Source organism: Acomys russatus, chromosome 1, assembly GCF_903995435.1.
Source record: "Acomys russatus chromosome 1, mAcoRus1.1, whole genome shotgun sequence".
NCBI lineage: Eukaryota > Metazoa > Chordata > Mammalia > Rodentia > Muridae > Acomys > Acomys russatus.
Genome location: NC_067137.1, coordinates 52,953,778 through 52,970,654, shown reverse-complemented (window position 1 = coordinate 52,970,654; position 16,877 = coordinate 52,953,778). Strand labels below are relative to the sequence as shown.

Below are 16,877 nucleotides of genomic sequence, written 5' to 3'. Positions count from 1 at the left end.
AGTTGGGAGCATGATAAAGAAAAGGCTTAGAAAGACAGTTGCAAGCCCATGTTGCTCAAAGCTGTGCCTCGGCACCCACAAGGAAGCTTATTCTCTTTTGGTGAGCTGTTTCTGAGTGACAAAATGACTCTGGAGTGAAGACATCCTACAGTGTGAGTGTAATTTCGTTTTGTTGTTAGTATCCATTGTATACACTACATCCCTGACTATATCCAAAGCCCGCAAACACACTGACATATCAGGGAGTAGCCACCCAGACCCTCCTTGTTCACACTTAGGGCTCCCTTACACGCAGCTGACACACTAACTACTTTCCACAGCTCGCTAGGTGAGACTCATGCAAGTTGGTGGAAAAAAAAAAAAAAGGTGGTGCAGATAAATATGTTAGGGCATGTGTTTCTCTGCACATCCACGCTGGTGGTTTTGTCATATTCAATTCTCTTTCTCCAGAACTGTCCTCACACCGAGCCCTACGCAAATGAATGGGACAGTAGTGGGTTTCTCTCAAGCTGGCCATGCCTCCATAGATCTCAAAGTTATGACTTCTCAAATACCTTTCTTTGTAGCCAGTGCACATTTTTTTGCTCTACTTAACTGTGTTCTGTGGCTTTATTTTATTCTTCCTAGTTTACCTGAGTGATCTCTATACCATATCAGAACATATACCTTCATTTTCATCTCTGAGTATCCTATATGGCGGTTTCATAACAATCCCTCTATTGATGTTTTTTTTTCCCTATCGCAGCTCACGTTGTATCCTTTCTGTAGTACAGAACCACAGAAGCTCCTGATATTAGAAGCATGTTTAAAGCCTTGGTCTACTGCTAGACTGCTCACACAGGATGTTCCTGTAGGTTTCTGTCACCTAAATAGTGTGTGATAATTTGGACCTGTCTGCTAGGCTGGGTGTGTAGGAAATAACTAACTTCTTTTATTTATTAAACCACATGGGTTTTTGTTGTTGTTGTTTGTTTTGTTTTGTTGTTGTTGTTGTTGTTTTTTTTTGATAAAATGTCTTCTTCTTAGGGAGCAAGGACATATGGGAGGTTTGGAGGGAAGAAAGGAGTAATGACATTATATTATAATCTCAAAAATAATATGTTTCAAATGTGTTTATTTTATGGTTGTAGCTCTATGTATTATGACCACTGTTATCAGTCTTAAATCTGTAATGTTTCAACCCAAATGATACATATTATAATCTCTGTGATATAACAAATGACTTTTCCTATTTCTCTTTATTCCTGGGCTAAGAGTAATTTTAGTAGTTCACCATCCAGTTCTCTCTATGCATCTTAACTTAAACATCTTATCATGTTTTGGAATATTTCATAGCTTCGTAATGCCTCACTAAGATCATATAATAGCTACAATTCTTGTAGACGTAGGTTTTTCTTCTCTTTTAAATAATTATTTTTTATAATTTATTCAGATTATGTCCTGATTGTTATCCACTCACTTGTATCTTCCGTTCCCCCCTCCCGCTTCTCTTCTATTCCCCTCACCTAGACCTCTGACAGAAGGGGACCTCCTCCCCCACTAGCTGACCACAGCATATCAGATCTCTTCCTGAGAGCCTGCTTCTCCTTCCTCTGTGTGCTCGCCAGGCCTCCCCACTAAGGGGAAGTGATCAAATAGGGGCACCAGAGTTCATGTTGGAGTCAGTCCCTGCTCTCCCCACAACTGTGGAGAATGAGCTGTCCATTGGCTGGATCTGAACAGGGAGTCTAGGTTTATTGTATGCCTTCTCCTTGGTTGGTACAACAGTTTGTGCAGCCCCCCATGAATAATTACTAAAATGAATCGTAAGTCAAAGATCATTAACTCTTTTTATGGCTCTTGATAAGAATTGTTGAGTGATTTTAGATGTCTTAGTTTCTTAGATTTAGTCAATCAATAATATATATATTTTAAAGATCCATGTTGTATGGGATTATTTATATATATTACATATATATATTATAGATGTAATTTATATAAATTGTATTGGCTAATTTTTAAAGAAATCAGCAAATGAATAAATTATTTGTCAAAAGTGTTAGTTATATCACATTTATGACCATCAAAGTTTAATACTTTAATAGATTTTGACTGTAGTTCTGAAATAAGGTACTTACAAATTTTAATCTAAGTAATCTATGTAAATTTACATTTATGAATTATAGTTAGTAGATATTATAAACACAGAGTGATGATAGATATCTGTATTTTTCATTTGAATGCCTTCTTTATAATGCTATCAAATCAATAAGATGCAGATAAAGACATAAATTTTTGCATACCTTAATAGTAGCTGATTGTAATTTTCTTTTTAAAAGATTCAATCTTTATATTTATTACTTGAGAGTTTCCTACACATATACAGCCCATTTTGGTCCTTCTCATTCTCCCTCAGTTCCTCCCTGTGGTTCCCTCCCAGCTTCATATATTTTGTTTTTTTTTATAACCCACTAAATCTAACTAGTGCTGCTTTTATGCACATGGGCGTGAGGCCATCCACTGGGCACACCCCTAAAGAAAACAGACTTTCTCTCCTAGCAGCTACCAACTGTCAGTGGTTCCTCAGCTAGATGTGGGGCTGGGTAGCCCTTCTGAAGGCTTTTGGGAGTTTTGATTGTGTTATCTTGTGCAGAACTCGTGTAAACAGCCACAGCTGCTGTGTGTTCAGGAGTGGAAGCAGACCCATCATGTCCAGAAGACACCGTTTTACCCACTTTTCCCTGACCTCTGGCTCTTAAAATCTTTCCACTCCCTTCTTCCTTGATGTTATCTGAGCTATTGTCAAAGAGTATGTGACATTGGTGCTTGAGTTATGGCTGAGCACTCTGAAGACAGTTATTCTTTGTACTTTGACAGTTGTGAGTTTCTTTGAACTATGATCCTCTGTTTATTCTATTATGTATTATTATGCCTCTGTATTTTTATTAAATTATATTTATTAAGCACTGTGAATTTAATGACTTTCTATTAACTACTGCCTTGAACTACGATCCTCTGTTTATTCTATTATATATTTTTATGCCTCTGTATTTTTATTAAATTACATTTATTAAGCACTACGAATTTAATACTAAGGCTGAAAGTCCTCTATATACTTTAGTTCAAAAGATCTGTCTTTTTCTCTTAGGAAATTTACCAGTGGTGCGGTTCCTCATGCAACAAATATGAGCGTCTGAAAGCAAGCCAGGTCGCCACTGGCATTCGGAACAATGAAAGGAAGGGACGGTCTCAGCTCATTGTGGTGGAAGAAGGAAGTGAACCCTTGGAGCTTCTGAAGGTACTGTTGAAAAGTCTGAGGCACACACAAGTGTGTGTGCGTGTGTGTGTGTGTGTGTGTGTGTGTGTGTGAGAGAGAGAGAGAGAGAGAGAGAGAGAGAGAGAGAGAGAGAGAGAGAGAGAGAGAGAGAGAGAGAGAGACTGAGAGACTGAGCAAGAGAGACACAGAGAGAGGCTAGGGGCTAGGGGAAGTGGGTAGGATCAGACATATTTTCAAATGGGTAGCCTGGCCTAAAATGAACTTTTTAAAAAAGCACAAAGGTTATGTAAGTCATGGTGCCATGAAAATTCAGTCATACCTGCTTTGTTTCAGGATCTCTTGATCCTAATTTATCTTTCTTTATTTGTCCTTTTGTCAGTATTGGTGCTTTTCAGTATTGGGCCCTGAGTATGATAGGCAAGTAAGTCACCTACCACTGAGCTCATCATCATATATTTTGAAGTTTATAATAGTTTAATCATCTAGATTTAGTTCTTTTTAATTGTACTAATTTTATTTAACTTAAAATGCTAACAACAACTTCATTAAAAGAATGAAAAGTCTAGGGCTGAAATAATAGCTCACCAGTTAAGACCACTGGCAACTCCTCTAGAGGACTCAGGTTCGACTCCCAACCCCCACATGGCTGGGAATGGCAGCCCAAAACCGTCTGTGACTCTAGTTTCAGGGGATCCAATGCCTTCTTTTATCCTCTGTGGGCACCAGGAATACATATTGTACACAGATATATAAGCAGACAAAACACTGATACACACACAAAGATAACACAATAAAAACACATTTTAAAAAGGATGGAAAAATCTTGTACCAGAGTGTTAAACATACCAGTGTTTTACATATTTTAACCAAGCTAAGAATCTTGTCGTATTATAAATAGAATATTTATGGCCTTACTGAAGTGAGGCCATTTTTAAGTGAATATGGAAATTAAATAAACATAGCTTTATTGAACTCACCGTTTATGTGCTGACTAGTTTTTATGTCAACACGACACAAACAAGAGTCATTTGGGAAGAAGGAACCTCAATTGAGAAAATGCCCCCGTCGATTTAGCTTTTGGGCATGCATATTCTTAATTCAGGAGTGACATGGATGGGCCTGTCACACAGGAGGTGGTGCCACACCAGGGTAGGTGGTCCTGGGTGGTATAAAAAGGCAGACTATGGGCAGCAAGCCCATGAGCAATGATCCTCTGTAGCAGTTGCTTCAGTTCCTGCCTCCAGGTTCCTGCCTTGAGTTTCTGCCCTGACTCTCTTTCATGATGGATTGTGATTGGAACACATGAACTGAAATAAACCCTTTCCTCCCTAAGTTGCTTTTAGTCATGGTGTTTTACCAAGGCAATAGAAACCCTAACTAAGACACTTTTCCTTCACACTAATCTCTGACAATTACTTGCAGCACAGTGGCATGGACACTCATGCTTGGAGTCCTTGCTTATTGTGTTTCTTTCAAAAAACTGAAAAAGAAAATGTAAGCATCCGATACATTGTGTTGTGCCAATAAATATTCAAATGCGAGTGGAAGGGAGATAAAACCTAAAGATACGAATTTAACTTTGAAATACTAGAGAGTTGGAAAGAGTTCCAATTGCTAAGATGCTGTTTGCTTCTCAGAGACTTTCTTTTTTTTTTTTTTAAACTCTTTAGCAATCTGTGCATGGGTGGTGTCTCTCCTCGGTATGTTCAGTTTCTGTGCTGCAGTTTCTCTCACAGCTCTTACTGGCATAGCGAACTGCAGTGAACTTCCAGTGAAGGCCTTCCTTAAGTGAAAGGGAGGTGTGTGTGTGTGTGTGTGTGTGTGTGTGTGTATCCTTCTGTCATGGGTGAACCCTGATGGCAACAGTGGTTTTCTGATGAACTAACTAAGCACCTATGGGAAACCAGTTTAACCTCTAGAATTTTCAGAGTTGGTAACTGTGACAATAGAATTCAAGAAGACTTCAACTTGGTTGGAAATTACAACTGTGTTTTCGTGCATTTCATGAATGTGGCACTTCCTTGAACTGTGAGTGAGTGCTACAAGACAAAAGAGCATGACCGTTCTTGTGACTATGCAGACCACATTTCAGTTACTGTGGAGAGCCTCAAAATATCAGTCAGCTTCATCACAACTTGGTGGTTACATTTGACATCTGCTGCTCGGTGACGTGCAATGAGCTGATGACAAAGCTGGGTTTTGTTTTGATTCCTGAGACAGGGTCTCTCTACCTATTCCTGGCTGCCCTGGTACTCACTGTGTAGAACAGGATGGCCTCTAACTCACAGAGACCATCTTGCCTCTGTCTTTCAAGCGCTGAGATTAAAGGTGTGCTCCACTGCACCTGAAAGAGGCTCATATATTAACTGGCTTCTTAGAAATATACTTAGGACCTGGGAATGACACAGTAAATTGAACCCCTGCACTCTGGAGGTGAAGGGAAGAGATCAAGGAGTCAAGGGCATTCTTGGCCCATGGCAAGTTCAAGTCCATTCTGGGATACATGAGACCCTGTCTTCAAACAGAACAAAATAACAAATAGGTAGATGATAGATTGGCTGATAGTTATATTCCAATATAATTGTTTTTCATTGTAATACTTTGTTTTATTTTATGCATAAAAATTATTTTTCTCAGGGGGATCCAAAGTGCTTTATAACATACAAACACAGAAATGGTCCGTAGCTCACACCCCGATCTCCTTGAGACTCTGATGCAGTGGTGATCTTGTTAGAGGGGTCTAAAAATCTAAATATCTTTCAAAAATACCCTTCACATTTCACTGTTAGTCATTTGTGCAGAGGACAATGTAAGTCACTTAACTCTGAAACTTTAAATGTCTGTATGAGAAAGGAAAGCCTCAAAATTAGGGATTGTCCAGTCATTGACTGATCCAGTGGCCATGACTTTGTACCTAATGCTCAGTGCTTGGGCGTATGTAGAACATGGCCATGGCCACTGGGCCATTTGTCTGTTGATCTATCATTCCACACAATGTAAATACACCTTATCTTGGACCAAAGCACTTTGTGAAGTAAAATTATTCTACAGCAGACAGGGCATGGTAAAGGCACATTATCAAGACTGTCTAGGGACGCAGGATGTGTGGTTGCCCTATTTTTGGCTGTGTGTTTAGCACATTTAACAGCCCCTGTGACTAACTGTGAAAGCAATCCGATGTGATGAAGCCACGAAAACCTTAGCTGGTCACATTTGGCTCTGTGCTTTTTTTTCTTGCGTATAAACATATTTGCCATGAAAGGCTGCATATAAATTATGTAAAGGTTTTTCCTGGTCTCTTTTTCTCTTATTTAAAATAACCATTGAATATGAAGGGGGATAGCTCACTAGCCCTAAGGCCCCAAAGTTTGTTCCTTGTCTGTATTCTTCTTTACACACTGGGAGGGAAGCTAAAAGATAATTTGTCTGTTTGAATATGGGCTTTTTAAATTTTTAAGATAGCATCTGGTAAGATGAGAGACTGAAGGTGGGACAAGTTGTTTTCTAATTCAGACAGATCTTTTAAAACATAATATAATGAATTTGACTGTATCACCATTATCAATGCTGGTGGCAAATACCAGCCATAAAACAGCACAGCAGATGCAGGTAGCTGCTGTGGGATTGAACTGGCTCCTTTCTTGTTTGTATAAAAATAACTGTAAGGCTCCTTGCAAAGTTATATGTTCAAACATTGTTTCATATTCTCTATAAAGAATAAAATTGGAAGGAAAGTCAGAATATCCTATTATGTCTCATAGTGTTCACTGAGTTTTTGGGTTGTGTCTTAGTTACTGTTCTATTGCTATGACAAGATGTCACGACCCAGGCAACTTATAAAAGGAAACATTTAGTTCAGGGCTCACTTACAGCTTCAGAGGGTGAGTCCTCAGTCATCATGGTGGAAAGCACAGTAGCAGGCAGCAGGTAGGCACAATGCTGGGGAGGTAGATGAGAGAGTACACCTGATCCTCAAGTTAGAGACACAGAGAGGGAGACTAGGCCTGGCTTGGGTGTTTGAAACCTCAAAAACAACACCTCCTAATCCTTCCTAAACAGTCCACCCGCTAGGAACCAAACATTCAAATGTATGAGACTATGGGGGTGATTCTCTGTGGGAAAGATTAAACTTTGTCACAGGTGGAAACAGTCTTGGTGGCTTTACCCTTGGGGCATCCCATGTATACCTTGTGACAGACTGAGTGGAGCCATCCTGGGCCTGGAATTCAGGGAGCAGACCTGGGAACCCCACCTGGACTATTGTTTTTCTAATTGACCCTCAAGAGAGCAGGAGACTTCCCTTCCCACGTGACTCAGGCAGGTAGGGAGGAGAGAACAACAGGTTCAGACTGGGCTTGAGTGCGGTGGAGCAGCGAACAGGCTGGACCAGCACACAGGCCAGAGAGACACCTAAGGACCTGTCCCATGGAACGGATACTGGAAGATTCACTCTTTTGTCCCTTTAACCTTTTTTCCTTCTTGTGTAAGCTAGTTGGGTTGTATAATAAAGTTTAATTGTTAAGAAACAGAACCAACAATTCTCATTCAAACGACCACAGGTTTGCTCCCAATAAAGATTAAAGTCCCAGCTTATTTTACTGTCTAGCAGAGGCGCTAAACACTAGAAAAGGAAAGGAGTGGTAACAACTGCTGAGGGCCACACACTTCCCAGAGCAGGGGTGTCACGTTTACTGGAAGCCTTCTTACGAACTTTGTATTCCAGACTCTTTGATAGTCACAGATTACTTAACATTAACCTCCAAAGCTGCTCCCAGTCTATGAATTGGGCTATTATAATTTTTATCAGTCATAAATGATAATAGTAAAATAATCTATCCAGTTTCTTTGCAAGTTGATTGGGTATTTAATATACATAGATCTAGGAAGCTGGTAAGTAAAGACTAGAATTGAGTACATTGAATGGCTCTTAAATCAACTTTCCTATTTAGTGAAAGAGGAACAATTTAGTGATATTCTCCCAAAGCATGCTGTCAAATGAAATCTGTATCTTATTCATGCCACTCCAAGTCCTTGAAATGAGACTTTGTTTTTATATTTGTGTAGCTTTCACAGCTCTCGTGCATTGCTGTGTAACGTTTAGGTAGTGTGACACACATATACCAGAAACTGAGCCAGTTTTCTGTTCTCTAAAGGTCACGATGACAGTGTTGGAGAAAATCTATGAACAAAGCCATATTCTTGATCAGAATACATCATAAGAGCAATTGCATTTCTGTAGGAATAACCAGCATTTAGATGAGAATAAGTCACGTATTTGGCTAGTCTTTTTTTTTTTTTGGTTTTTCGAGACAGGGTTTCTCTGTGTATCCCTGGCTGTCCTAGAGTCACTTTGTAGACCAGGTTGACCTGCCTCTGCCTCCCAAGTGCTGGGATTACAGGCCTGCGCCACCACACCCAGCTGGCTAGTCTTTCTTGACATGGTAGATGGGTGCAGAAAGTACCTGCCGTGTTCTGAGACAGTCATAGCGACTGAAACAACAGCCCACATTCCCAGCAAGCGGCACGGGTTCCGGATGGAGTCCTGAGTGCCGGAACACAGGCAGCCACAGTCGAAAGCTACTTGTGCCTTGGATAACAGCACATAGTTCCCCATCTATAAGATCTTCCTTCTTCCTTCAGGTCAGATTCCTATATGTTGTCCAGCAGCCACAAAAGCCTGGGCTACCTCTCCCTGTAACCACAATACTGCTATCCCTGGCCTTGGTCACCTGGCTTGCCTATTGTCCCAGTATTGCCCCTTCAAGATTCATTAGCACCCCTCTTATGGCTCTGCCTTAAGCTGAATGCTACCAGAACCTTAAAGAACGGCACAACTCAACAGCTTTAGTGTGTGTTTTTTTTTAATCATCCACTTTATGTCTTTTCCTTTCCCCAACTTAACAGTAAAAGGCTATGCACATTTCCAGTGTTCATGTAGGTCTCATGCATCTTCCGTTTATAGAAACTGGAATGATTTTGAACTTTGTGATGTAAGCTTTGGACACTCATACATATCATCCATCCATACTGTGCATGTAAAGCACTAAGAAAGAAATTAGACTGGAAAAAAGAGATGTGGGATTTTGTCAAACCTGCCATGGGTGCTGGGAACCAAACCAGTCTTCTGCAAAAGCAGTATGTCCTCCTAACCACCTACCCATCGTTCCAGTGTCAGGGTCTTTTAGCTAAAACATTATTATGCATTTAACTCAAACAGTTTTTCAAATGTCTTCTAGGGAGAGGATAGGACACTATTTCCTAGGGAATGCTTCTGATTAGATAAATCAGTCTCCACTTATCTTCGTAGAGTCAGAATGAAGTCAACCACAGAGGGTAAGACCTGGGTGCTGATGTGAAAATCTTTAGCAATCATTTTGGAACAATGAATACACTGTTTTTAAAGGCTCTAAAGCTTCATGGGAAAATACAATTAGTAAGAATAAAAACTACCCTGTGTCTTTTTATAAGAGAACAAGCATGGGCATTTTGGGCTTCTTAAATGTAAGAAAGACCCAAGACTGGTTTCTATAATATACATGTTTTTTAAAAAACACAGCTGGGCAGTGGTGGTGCATGCCTTTAATCCCAGCACTTGGGAGGGAGAGACAGTTTTTTTGTTTTTTGTTTTTTGTTTTTTATGAGTTCGAGGCCAGCTGGGTCTTCAGAGTGAGTTCCTGGGACACCTAGGGCTACACAGAAAAACCCTGTCTCAAAAAAAAAAAAAAATTATAGGGAAAGGGATAGGTGGTTGAGTGGAGGGAGGGGGCATTGAGTGGAAGGCGGGGAGGTTGCAGTCAAGATGTATTGTTTGAGAGAAAAAAAAAAACCCACAACTTAAGCTGTTTTCTGTAGCTAGCCAATTTATTTCTTTGTTAGTCAAAACTCTGCACTTTGTAAGACTGGAAATTTGAGTTGCCTAAGAAGTTTATTTGGTCAATAGACACAGTAATCATTTAGCAGTGAGAGATGATAAGAAAGCTATGTTTGCCTTTGTGTGCTTTGCAAGTAGTGCTGGGCTCAGTGTCGATTCTTCCTCTGCTCTCCCGGACCTTTTTGTAAGTTCTTGAGAAACTGAACAGTGTCTTCAGTATTTTCGAATCCCCCATCCCTATAGCACAGCACCTTGTACATGGGTGATGGTCACCAGAACTTATTATCTGATTGAAACAAAATTATTATCAGAACTAGGTGAGAGAGGACTTTCTTTTTCATAGTTTACTGTTCAAAATAATTTTGTTAAAGGGATCAACTATTTGCCACTGTGCCCTGATCAATCCTGAGGTTGTGTCACCTGCACAGAATAAACGGAGTACCAAAGGCACCAGAAAGCAGGTGCAGGAAATAATGTCTTCGATTTTCCTTTAAAGCAATGAGACTCTGCACAATAGACAGCCAAGCAAGCACAGTGGCCAACATTGGATTACACTTGCTGTAGTTATTTACAACTACTTTATTGCAAGTACTGTTCAAAGCAACATTCGTTTAATTGTTTTATTTTTGTCAGTATTGAGGATTGAACCCAGGACCTTAAGCATGCAGGGCCAATAGTCTACCATTGAGGTATGCCATTCCCCCATTACCATTTATTTTGATAGGCCCGATTCAGTTGTGCAGGCTGATCTTGACATTACTCTGTAGCCCAGTCAGGCTTTGAACACAGTCCTCCTGGCTTAGTCTCCAGAATACCTGGGGTTACAGGTCTGCACCACTAGGCTTGATTCAGTCATTTAATTCAATGGATCTATTATTTGAATTTCTGTTATTTAGTTTACTCCAATATGCATTTTGTCCCTTCTCAAATGCTTCTGATGAGAGGGATTGAAATATTCTGAACCAAGATAAGAAATGTGTAGGTGATAGGACAGTCAGCCATATGCTGGCATAAAGTGACAATATCTTAGATAACTGTCACTGTCTCATCAAAGGTCAGCCTGGAGACTCGTGACCTTACCGGTAAGATCGCACCTTCACAGTATCAGCTTGACTTGATACTGCATGGCCGGCATTTCTCAATAACTTTCCTCTTTACTGTGTCGTGGAAGTGAGAGAATAGCCGTAGAGCCTGTAAATGGCGTGATGCGATCCCAAGATATGTGGACTCAGCGAACATGGGGGAGCAGTGAGACTTTGCCCCCAAAGTATACATTTGAATCAGTAAGTTAATGTAAATATTAAACTAGATAAACTACTACAAATACTGAACTGGGATGGCAGGTTTCAGCTCCATCACTTAAGTGTCACTTGTGCTGATTACATGTTATCAATATTATTAAATAACTAATAGTAAGCAAATTTCTTTTTAATCTCTTATGCGAAAAATTAACCAACCCCTTATACTAATGGCTAAATTGTTTACTTAATGGTTTATGCTCCTTTGTGTTTGCTTTATAAATATCATAGTTTTAAAGTATAAACAGTAACACTAAGTTTATGTCAGCTTCCTCTTATGCTTTGTCCTAAGGATTTTTTTGAGCCCAAAGGAGAAGGTCATAAATGGATCCGCATCACAGAACTGCTGTACGCGGAAGCTGCTCTTTCTATAAAACCCATGGAAAGTACAGCAAGCAGCTGCTGGAATCACAAGCCAAAAAAAGATAGTTGAAAAAGCCAGGGGCTGAACTTTATTGTGCATTCTAAGCCTCATGCATTTGGTGTAGAAGGGGAAGTCTAAGCTAAGCCAAGAGCTAAAGGACAAAAAGGGACCAAAAAGATAGACAGGAAGGATGAAAAGGACCACAAAGGCTCAAAAAGGCAGGACAAGAAGTGAGGACAAATGGGACCACAAAGCGCCGATCAGAAAGGGGCAGAAAGGCGACCCTCACATGGGAATCCGGGGTTCTTAAGCGCTGTGAGTCGTAAAAGATGAGATCCCAGAATATGACTTCTGTTTATACTAAATATCTTGAGAACCTTATTTTAGGAATGGGAAACAGTCCTTGGTAATCCAGAGGTGGCTTTGAAGTTTTATCATAGCAGGAGCAGGTCTGTGACACCTCTTACCAGATGGGATTTGGGGGGAGTCGTCCCCTTTTCTGAGCACATCAGAATGGCTAAGCAGAGGGGGGAGTGGGCTTCGACCTGGCTCAGCAATGCCCCACAGGCCTTTTGTGTAACAATAAAAATGCTTCTGGAAGGTGGTTCGGCATTCAGTCTGTCAGAGACTATTCCACCAGGCTACTAGGAAGCCTTAGTACATCTTCAGTGTCTCTCCTCAGTCCACCCTGTTGCCTGTATTGTGGCTGTAACTCAAAACAGCAGCATTAAGTCAACGTGTTCATTCTTTTCTCCTATTTGCTCAGATGTGAAGTAACTGCCTGACCGTGTTAATGTCTTCTTCTATAGACTCATCTGGTAGCCCCTGCCCACATAGGACTTATCAAGGACCAGGAAACACACACACATCCCTGCATTGAAAGCCTACTGGTCGAAGGCCAAAGGCTAACTTGCTAAGGGTTATCACCCCTGCTGTCTTCCATGGAACTGGTACACCTTAGACTCTCCTAGAGTAAATCTTGCCCAACTGATATTTCTTGCCTCACTAAAATAAAGTCCCATGCGCAAGACTGTTGCAGGAGATAACACTTAAACACATGGGAGGAGAAAAGAATTTATTTTATAACCGAGCCCTAGTGGCATTTATACACACCATAAATGCAGAGATAACGCAACAGGAAGAAATGTCTCTTCAGGGCATTGCTAATCACACCCTGCTGATCACACAGGCTCTCTGCTTTCCTTAGAGAGGGATAGACAGACCCATCTTCACTTTGAAGTTTTAAGTCTAAAATATAAGATCTGACCAGGTGACGGGGATAGAGCTAAGTTAGTAGAGTGCTTTCCTAGCATTCATGAAGCCCCGAGTTTGAGCCCCAACATCACATAAACTGAACATAGTGGTCCACACTTGTAATCCCAGCACTTAGGTGGTAGAAGCAGGAGGATCAGAAGTTCAGGGTCATTTTCTGCCAAATACTGAATTTAAGGCCAACCTGGGATGTGTGAGATAGACCTTGTCTCTAATTAATTTAGAAATTGACAAGATATACTATCTTGATGTACAGTCTGATTCGCAAAAATAATTAGACTAAGATATGAAAAAATAATAAGAAAGTATAAGTTCACAAGGAGATAGAAGTTGATGGTGAAACCATTATGAAAACGATTCAAGGTCGGTGTGGCAATGGATCCCAATAGTTGGGACACTGAGGCAGGTGGGTCACTGCAAGCTAGTTGGCTGCATGATGAAGACACTGTCTTAAGAAGACACATTCAAATAAGAGTATGCAGGCCTTTTAAAGGGGGAAGAATGAAGCTTGGCCAGAGTTACTGTCCACACATGGAGGACTTGGCTTTTGTTCTCACAGTGTGCCAGTAATATTACCAATCACTTCACATGCATTTTTGATTAATCACATTAATTAAGTTATACCCATCATCACAGCATTTTAAGCGTAGGAGCATGTTCAGGAGCCTTACCAGAGCTCCTTCTTGCCTGATCCTGCTGAATGAGAGATCATTCAAAGAGCAAGAGGGTAACACACAGGAAAGCCAAAAGCAAATGCTGGCAATAGCTGTTCAAGTCCTGGGCAGACAGAGATGTTCAAAGTGGATTTGAGGTCTTATAGGAGAATGTTTAGGCATGTCCGGAAATCTTTACCTGGTACTCGCTTTGGAGCAACTTTCAGACCACCCTGCTGCTTGCCCAGGGAAGGTATGCAGGGGAGCAAAGCGGACATCAGAATGCTTAGCTAGGGAAGGTATGCAGGGGAGCAAAGCAGACATCAGAATGCTTAGCTGCACTGTCCTGTAGAGGAGGTGGGTGGTGCAGACTCAGTACTGGCCCCTGCTGAATCTTTAGATTACATTATCAGACTGGGCCAGCAGGGCTTAGGCTGTGCATGCACAGTGTTAGGATAAGGCATCAGTCTGCACTTTATCCTCAAATATTGCTGTTACCTTTTCTAACTGTCCAGATAGTTCTGATATGCAACTGGGTGAAAACAATTGCTGGATTTTTAATACATGGGTCGGGGCACGGTAGAATCAAATGCTGGCTTTTTGTATTAGTTAGGGTTTCTATTGCAGATATAAAACACAATGACAATAAAGTATGCTGGGGAGGAAAAGGGTTATTTGGCTTCCACTTCCCCTATGCTGTTCATTACCAAAGGAAGTCAGGACAGGCACTCAAGCAGGCCAGGGACCTGGAGACAGGAGCTGATACAGAGGCCATGGAGGAATGCTGTTTACTGGATTACTCTCCATGGCTTGTTCAGTCTGCTTTCTTATAGCTGGACCGCCTACAACGGGCTGGGCCCTCCCCCATTGATCACTAATTGAGCAAATGTCTTACAGCTGGATCTTATGGAGGCATTTTCTCAACTGAGGCCCCCTCCTCTCTGCTGATTCTAGCTTGTGTCAAATTGACATAAAACCAGCCAGTACACTTTTTGTCCTGTACATTTTTAACAGTTTTGGAGTTCATTTTCCACATTAGAGTAGCTCCCATATTCACTCTTGTTAACTTTCCATTTAGTAACTTTGAATCTATTTTCAATGAGAATGATATATGACTTTGCTCTCTTGGGAGTCTGCCCCTTGAAATCAGATTTCTCATGTATGGATTCTAGAACAATACTATGTGACTAGACCAATATTTCAACTTCCCCAGGCATTTTTGTTGTTGTGGTGTTGTTGCTTTTCTGAGACAGGGTTTCTCTGTGTAGCCTTGACTGTCCTGGACTCGCTTTGTAGACCAGGCTGGCCTTGAACTCACAGCGATCCATCTGCCTCTGCCTCCTGAGTGCTGGGATTAAAGGCGTGCACCACTACACCCAGCCTTGGCCTCGAGCTCTTAAACCTCCCAGAATATCATGATACGTATAGCTTCTTCAATATCTATGCTATCATTTAATTGAATAAAATAAAGTTTTAAATTCAGTTAGTCACAGTGACCACACTCCAAGGGATCAGTAGTGACAAATGGCTGGTGACAGTGGTGTTCAGCAACACTGCTGTGGGGCATTGCTTCGTTGTTGTGAGTCCTAGTGGATAGCCGTGTGCTAGATCATTTCACTGATGCTACATTCACTTTATCAAGATGTGCCTCCTGCTTGCCTCACCCGAAAACACCTCTACTAACCTAACACAGCAAAGTCCCCTGTATCCGATAAAGCAGAAAGGAGCAAGAATATTTAAGAGGCTGGGAAGCTCATAGCTGAGATCGGGTGCTGGGATCAGACATGCAGGAGAGGCGGCTGCTCCAGGAGGTCACAGCCCTTCCTTGGAAGTCCCTGTGTTTACTTCTCTAAGCATCTTCCCTTTTGTCAAATATTTGTCTTTACTAAGTCACAAAATGCCCCGCAGCAAGTAAATACAGTAGAGGACCTGCTTTCAATTTTATTATTGATTTCTGTGTTCTATGTGCTTGCAGTTGTTCTGCTAGAGTTTCTTTTAGGGAAAGGAACACAGATACCAAAATTAATCAGGGTTAAAATGTTCTCTCAGGAAACCATAGAGCTTTCTTTGCTTATTGTGAAAAGAGAAGGAAAGCCGTGCATTCTAAAGTGATTAAGATACGAGTAGAGAGGTCTCAGTTTCCGTGTACAGAAACTTCAGTGGTGGTCATGGTGCTGGTAACGATAATCAGGAATTTCTGAGGCAGGAGACTGCGGGTCCCAGGCAGGGATGGCTTATTTGTAAATATAAAGATATTCTGGCTTATTTAGCACTGAGCTCTTGCTGAAGATGGAAGAGCAGCAGAAAGAGTGGCTAATTCTGATGAAGGACAAGAAACCATGTTTATATAGATTTCCAACCTCTTGAATGCTGAAAGGAGCCTCAGGCTGTAGATTGCTTCCAGTACTTTTATTGACAAAACTGAGAAGAAACGCAGGCTACAGCCACTTCCTGCTCAGCTCCCACCCTTTACAATAGCCACTGTGATCTGAGGAGAGATCTTAATTCTTCCTTGAAAGACCGAGGCTGCCAGGCTGCTCTCTTGGTCACATCGAGATCTTTGGGTTAATGCTTCTTTGATACAGTGCTGTAGGACAGCTAGAAATCCACTAAGAAAACTTATGGTGTTTTCACTTGAGCGGCTGAGATGTCAGGTAGATTGTGATGAACAGGAAATGATAATTACTCTAAGTGAAGTAAGGGCATAGTTATTCTGTTCTGGAAGGAAAAAAGAAACACAAAACAAAATAGGAAGTATTTTTTGTGTAGTAAAATAGTTTACTGTTTTATAAAAGAAATAAACATACTTAAAAATTTATGGAGAAAAATTTACCTCAAACACTATACTTGAAGAAAATAAATATCTGTCTTTTAATATTTTTCTATAAACATTATCATTTTATGAGTTCATGTTGTTGATAATGCTCTGTAGCCTAAATTTTTATTTGAAATATGAATATTTTCCTTTCCATAAAATAATTTTATAAATTTTAGAGTCTGTGTAGTTTTGCATAATTTGGCTATAGTCAGGCACTCAATGGTTTGCCCTTTTAAATACAAAATATTATCATGAAAATTCATCATGTTATTTTATGTGTATTCCCCCACCCCCCACCCCGCCCCACCACAGGATTTCTCTGTGTAGCCTTGGCTATCCTGGACT

The 16,877-nt window shown here is 40.8% G+C and overlaps 1 protein-coding gene across 1 annotated transcript in view; it reads left to right on the top strand.

Annotated features, from left to right (window-relative positions):
• Scin (scinderin) overlaps positions 1–16,877 on the top strand; it is a 72,796-nt gene that overhangs the window by 24,034 nt on the left and 31,885 nt on the right. The window contains exon 4 of the mRNA XM_051145087.1: positions 3,128–3,277. Within this exon, the coding sequence (XP_051001044.1) occupies positions 3,128–3,277 (150 nt within the window). The remainder of the gene's footprint in view (positions 1–3,127; positions 3,278–16,877) is intronic.